This window comes from Morus notabilis, unplaced genomic scaffold (assembly GCF_000414095.1).
Source record: "Morus notabilis unplaced genomic scaffold, ASM41409v2 Scaffold99, whole genome shotgun sequence".
Classification (NCBI taxonomy): domain Eukaryota; kingdom Viridiplantae; phylum Streptophyta; class Magnoliopsida; order Rosales; family Moraceae; genus Morus; species Morus notabilis.
Window position 1 is genome coordinate 1,339,372 of NW_010362482.1, and position 6,483 is coordinate 1,345,854.

At 35.2% G+C, this 6,483-nt stretch overlaps 1 protein-coding gene across 1 annotated transcript; it reads right to left on the reverse strand.

Moving 5' to 3' along the window:
* Positions 1-636: 636 nt before the first annotated feature.
* On the reverse strand, positions 637-5,199 carry LOC21410346 (protein NSP-INTERACTING KINASE 3). Its single transcript, XM_010102124.2, has 11 exons — positions 4,505-5,199; positions 4,058-4,190; positions 3,822-3,893; positions 3,578-3,721; positions 3,401-3,472; positions 3,249-3,308; positions 3,064-3,161; positions 2,825-2,971; positions 2,278-2,619; positions 1,760-2,151; positions 637-1,386 (listed from the first exon to the last, which is right to left on the reverse strand). Exons 1-11 carry the CDS (start codon positions 4,638-4,640, stop codon positions 1,069-1,071), a joined length of 1,914 nt encoding a protein of 637 aa, XP_010100426.1. The 5' UTR covers positions 4,641-5,199; the 3' UTR covers positions 637-1,068.
* Between the last annotated feature and the right edge of the window lie 1,284 nt (positions 5,200-6,483).

Genomic DNA, 6,483 nt, shown 5'->3' on the forward strand with positions numbered 1-6,483 from the left:
CTCTTATCAAAGAATATGAAAGATTATGCTGATTTTCTCCATTTTTTACATTTTATATCCCTCTAACTCTCCATATCATTTCTACGCTTCGTCCCTCCAATCATAACGTTTAAAAATAGGTCCAAATTAGTAAAGGAATATTTGTCTGTTTTCTTTTAATTCCTTTTTTCTTTTTTCTTTTTTTTTTTAGAGACATAACGTTCCAACCATTGGCCAAAATTAGAGCGACATAAAGGATCACAACAGAATTTGATGAAATGGAAATACAGATAAAAATAGTTCACAATTCACAGATTAGAATACATTCTCTTGCAATGGCTCAGCTTCTGAAATTTGACTATTGAGTGTTCCAATTATTGATCAATGTTAACATTACTTTAACGTTGCCAAATACCAGGACTGGAATTATCCAATAATAATAATAAAACTTTTTTATTTCATAAAGGCCTCATTTGATAATTGATAGGAAGGAAAAATAGAAAAGGAAAACAAAAAAGGATAAGGTAAGATGGTTAAAAATAATAGATGAATTTGAAGACAGTCCATTTAAGCAAAACTAGGACTTTCTTTATTATTATTATTCCATTCCTTTGGCTAAAAAGAATATGGTTAAATCTGAGAATCAAGGTGCTCTTCTAAAGTTCAATTCATAGTTTTCAAAAAAAAAATAAAAAAATAAAAATAAAAATAAAAACAGAGAAAAAATTGCTTCACTATTAACTATAACATTTCCATGTAGTCACAAGACGTGAGGCTAAGAGATTTTGCAAACTGACATTTTTCTTACAATCAAATTGATCAGCAGCAAGCCAACTATAACAACCTGAGTAACTACATACAAATTTCTAACATCTCCAAAATTTCTCTAAAATGACGCTAAATAGACTCAATGAAATACCCCACAAAGGAAAAAAGGCAGATTATACATCGTTTTCCTTTGCCATCTTTCTTTTTTTACAGATGAAACGCAGGCTCGACAAAGATATCAGCAACAATCACTTTCAAGCTTCCGCGATTTCATGGTTTCACAAATGGAGACGTGGTATGCAAGAAAAATGAAAACGTTGGTCATCTCGGGCCAGAGAGCTCCATTGCTTCTATGACGAGTGAAGATTCTTCTATAAAATCTGAATACCTTTGAGGCGGGTTTTCACATGATCGGATCCTTGGCGTCTCAACCTTCTGAGATGCCTCCCATTTCTCGGCTAAACCATCGCCTTCTAGCATCTTCAAGACGTCGGACATCTTTGGGCGGTGAGAAGGGTTAAACTGAGTGCATAAGAGGGCAATCTGAACCATCTCCTCCAATTCGACCCTGTCGAAGTTGCCCTTAATATCCTTATCCACCATTAGATTTAACTTTCCCTCTTGATGGAGTTTCTTTACCTACAAATAGTAGTGAGAACAAAATAAGTAATAAAGAAGGTGGATTTCTTGTTGAACAAAGAGATCTTTCTAATGGCATGCCTTAAATAGTACGAGGATCCAATTTCTTAAACGTTTTAATGAGCTTGCATATGCACCGATAAGACAAGAAACATGAAGAGGATGCCAACAGTTCTTAATCTTATTAAGTTCGTGGCAATTAAAAATTAAGATTTAAGGCTCTAAAAGCTAGTGCAATAATCCCGCTCCCCAGCTCCCATGTGGACCACTTCAGACATTCTCAACTTAATAGTTATTTAAAACTTAATTTCATGTTGCTAAACAATAAAGAATGCACTAAGGTAAAAAATCCCTAGCAAAAGAAAAACAGTACCCAATCAAGCATAACGCCTTTCTGTTTTGCTTGTCGTCCGAAATCCAAAGCCTTCTGACCAGTGATTAGCTCGAGAAGCAAGATCCCGAACCCAAAAACATCAGTCTTCTCCGACGACTGACCAGTCGATAGGTACTCGGGAGCTATGTGGCCAACAGTGCCACGCACGGCTGTGGTCACATGAGAATCTCTGTGATCCAAAAGCTTTGCCAACCCAAAATCTCCCACAACCGCCTCAAAGTCTTCATCTAGCAATATATTAGCTGCCTTGACATCGCGGTGGATAATCTTGGGGTCACAACTCTCATGTAAATAAACTAACCCCCTTGCTGTGCCTAAAGCTATTCTCTTCCGCCTTGTCCAGTCTAGAGCTGGCCTACCATTGATGTGATCTGACGAGAAAACCAACAAGCAAAAAATTATTTCTTACAAGCCATAAAAAATATTGTCAATTTGGCTCCTTAGTCCTTACACTAGGAGTTCATAGAACATAAGTGGAGAGAGAACAAGAAGCAAACCTCTTAACCGGGAGGCAACACTTCCATTAGGCATATAAGGGTACACAAGGAGGCGCTCGTTTTCGGTTGAGCAGAACCCACAAAGCCTGAGAAGATTCCGATGAACGGCCAAACTTATCATCTCAACTTCTGTCTGAAATTGGATTTCTCCACCAGCTGCGTTATAGTCCTTAAGCCTTTTAACTGCTACTAGAGTCCTGTCGTTCAGGCTTCCCTTATATACAATGCCAAAGCCACCTCTCCCCAAAATATTCTTCGGGTTGAAGTGGTCAGTCGCAGCCCGAAGCTCCTTAAATGTATACCTTCTCAAATGGCCTAAGGAAACTTCTGGGTCATATTGATCTGCCACAAAAGACTCTTAACAGTTCAGAATGCAAATTCATCTTAGCAAGTTATGAAAATATAAAGAAATCTTTAAAAGTATAGAAATGACATTCATGAAAAATAAATAAGAGAAACGGACTATAAACCTGCTAACAACAACATGTTAAATAACGATCAATATCAATTTTAGAAATAAAGTGGGAAAACAAACAAGTAAACTAACCGTTGACATCAAAGAAAATCTGCTGGTTATGTCTATATCGCCACCAAATAAGTAGTGCCATTAGTAGTATAATGCTAAAAGTGGCACCAAAACTTGCACCAGCTATAATAGCCACTCGGTGACGTTTTTCCCCGGAGCCTGATTGAGCTAAGAAAACCACAAATCCATAAAAGTAAAATCATCAAAGTAGCCTGGATACTAACCTACAAAACAATGAAAAAACACCATGAAATACGAACCTTTTAAAGCATCGGGAGGGAAGGACAGTGGCTCCGGAAAGCCAGCAGAACAGTTACCTCCAGGCTTTGGACCACAGATTAATGGGTTGCCTTGAATCCTGCAAGTCAAATGAATTTATGAATTAATAAACAAATAAAACATGTTGAAGAAATTAATCACTAACAAGTCAAAGAGAACAGCGCACTTGAAAGTTCTTGCAGATATCTTCGGCACTGAACCACTCAGATTGTTGAAAGAAAGGTCCCTGGATAGATGCACAACATGAGATCATACACACATGTTTGATAATTTTAACATAAATACAATATTTGTCTCTGAAGAAGTTCAGATACATACACAAGAGTTAGACCTACAACAGTGGACAGCGATTCGGGGCACGGTCCAGTAAGGCTGTTGTTATTCAATCGCCTGACTTGCTCAAAACAGACAAATGAAAGAATTAGAACTAAAATATTTTCAAGTTCACAATGCTTTAATAGCATTCACTATTTACATGAAGTTTTTGGATCTTACAAATAATTCAAGTTCTTCAGGTTCCCCAAAGAATCAGGTATTTCACCCGTGAGTGCATTGTTGGAGAGATCAAGTGTCTGAAGCTTCTCCAGTTTCCCAATTGTAGCGGGAATCGGACCCGAAATGGCATTGTTTTGAAGCAAACTACATTACAAGAACAATCATCTTTTAACCCCAATTGATTTTGTAACATCTGATGAATACTTGCACATACAGCAAAAACCTAAAAAAGATAAAAACTTACACAGATTGCAAGTTAGTGAGATTTCCAATCCAAGGAGATAACGTACCAGACAAGCTCTGACTGGGCAGTCCCCTAATTAGAAAAGAACCATCTTACTTAGAAATGAGTCTTAAACTGAAAAGCCAAGCCATTTTTCACAACCAAATACTTCAGGCTTTTTTTTTTTTTTTTTTTTGGGTCCAATCAAATGATCCAAGGAATATAAGCAAAGTTGAAAATGGAATAAAATAACTTACAAAGCAGACACGTAGCCATCTGAAGTGCAAGTTACCATCCTCCAACTACAAGGATCCACAGAATTAACGTCCCAGTTCTCCAATACATTGTGCGGATCATTAAGAGCAGTCTTAATCGCCACCAAAGCTACAACTGCTCATTCCCACATTAAAACAAAAAACAAAAAACAAAAACAAAAATGAGAAAGAGAAAGAAAAAGAAAAATACTACCACTTCTATAGCCTAAGTTCCACTGCACAAAAATAAAAGATTAAGAACCAAATCAAGAGTACATAAGAAAACAATTATATATAAGCTCATAACCATTGGGGAAAAAAAAAATTGTAACTTTGCTCCAAAGACAAGAACATAAGAAAGGAAAAAAAAATTGCCCAATATTTATCCTGCAATTCTCAGAAGGGGAAAAAAGGAAAAGAATAAAGTGGAAGGATCCAAATAAAACTAACCTTCATAGTTTATACCAGTTGGAGAAAGAGTTGCAGAAGAGGCCTGAAGCAATGCCAGAAAAACCAGTAGTGCACCCACTAAATTCCACAAAAAGGAACCACTTTTTCCCATCCTCTTTTCTCTCTTCACCAACATTATTTTCTTCGTTCAACCAGTACCCATTGAGGAAAACCACCATAACCAGCAACACCAGCAAGCAAACAGGCCATTCTCAGTTCTCACACATTGCCTTATCCCAAAAAAAAAGTTATAATAATAAATAAAAGGAACCCGAAAGTCTCCAAAAACAGCAAGCTCTTCTCTTTGCTTTTGTTTTCCTTTGGAAAAACCAAGTTGTTCAGCTCGGAAACGGAGAATTGGAATCAAACCGTCAAATGGGCACCATGGGAGCTCAGACAAGGATTTTCTCGAGAAACAAGCAAGCATTAAGCCCAAAATTCTGAGATCCTAGAGATCTGAGAATAACCAAACTCATTTTCTATACGTTTTGGGCGATCCCCACAAATTCCATGTGGGCTGAGTTGTTTTTCATTTCTTTTTCTTTTCTTTTCTTTTACCGCTCTGCTCTGTTTTTTTTCGTCCCCTGTGATTTCCACTTCACCATTATCCTCCTTTTCTTACTTTCAGAGAGACAAAACAAAAGCATACATACAGAAAAGAGGAAAAAAATAGTGAAGAAGAAGAAGATGAAAAAGATAATTATAAAATAAATCAGTGAAAGAAACACAAACACACAAAGGCCAAAACAAAATGCCAAAACTTGAGACACAGATACAGATACAACCAGACCGCCCAAGAAAAAAAAAAGGAAAACTTTTTCACAGAAAAGAAAAAAAGCCCAAGTGAAAAAAGAACAATAAAATTCGGTGATTGGACAGAAGGGATGGAGTGGATGCGTGGGATTGAACAGAGGCTAATATCATCAAAGAGAAAAATAAAAGAAAGAAAGAACAATGGGATGTCTCTTTATGAAAAAACAAAATTAAAATCCTGCTGAGAAAAAAAAAACAAAATTAAAAAAAATTAAAGAAAAAGAAAATGCAGGTTTTTAAAGTTTTTTTGGCAGGTCACGTGCTGGGATTGTCTTGGCGTTTGTTCGCTTTTGGCTTGGCATTTCTATTTTATTTTATTATTTCTTCTCTTCGTTTTAACACACAAAAAATATAAAATGATAACATTCTGTTAAAGTTTTTTTTTTTGCAGGAGTTGGTCCATCCCGCTAAAATGCGCCTAGCTTTTTGAACCCACGGGCCACGCCCTCTCCTTTCACCTTTTTTTAATTTCTAATTCTTTTAATTATTATTTAGGAAATGAAAAGAAAGATATATTATTTTATAAATATCTCTTAATTATTAATTTTGTGTTAATTTATTCTGATATTGATACAAAAATAATAATTTAAGGAGTGACTTAAAATAATAATTTGGGTTATTTATAAAATTATAAATAGTGTCATGTTTTTTTTTTTATGAATTCTATAAATGTGGGGTATTATTTTTATACCATGTTACATAATTTAAGAGGTGAAATTAATCATTTTCAAAATTTGAGAGATATTAAAATAGAGTATAAAATTCAGGACATTTATGAAAATAATCCTATATTTTATCTTTGGTTACTAATCATGCTTTGAATTATCTAAAACAAATTCAACGGACAACGTATTTCAATTTCAACACCCAAAAAAAGTAATAGAAGAAGAGTATTGCATCTGACTCTTTGTTGATAATGAAGTTTTTTTTTTTTTTTTTTTTTTGCTTCAATTGTTGTAAATGAAGTTAGTGATTAGGCCCGCAAACATTATCACTAGGATTATAACAGGACCATAAAAGTAGTAAAAAGGTAACGAAAAATGTTTATTTAAAGTATTGGATTGCTTATATAAGACTATACCTTTAATTTTCATATAGCATTTATAGGTCCTTTCACTACACTAATGGTCATGGTCAATCGGTTACAACTTACAAGTTGATAGTCA

Excerpts from the sequence above, each read along its gene's own strand:
- LOC21410346 (XM_010102124.2), bottom strand. The coding sequence starts at position 4,640 with ATGTTGGTGAAGAGAGAAAAGAGGATGGGAAAAAGTGGTTCCTTTTTG. Across the intron at positions 3,894-4,057 it reads GATGGCTACGTGTCTGCTTT|GGGACTGCCCAGTCAGAGCT; the intron begins GTAAGTTATTTT and ends TTTTCTAATTAG. Across the intron at positions 3,162-3,248 it reads ATATCTGCAAGAACTTTCAA|GATTCAAGGCAACCCATTAA; the intron begins GTGCGCTGTTCT and ends TTTGACTTGCAG.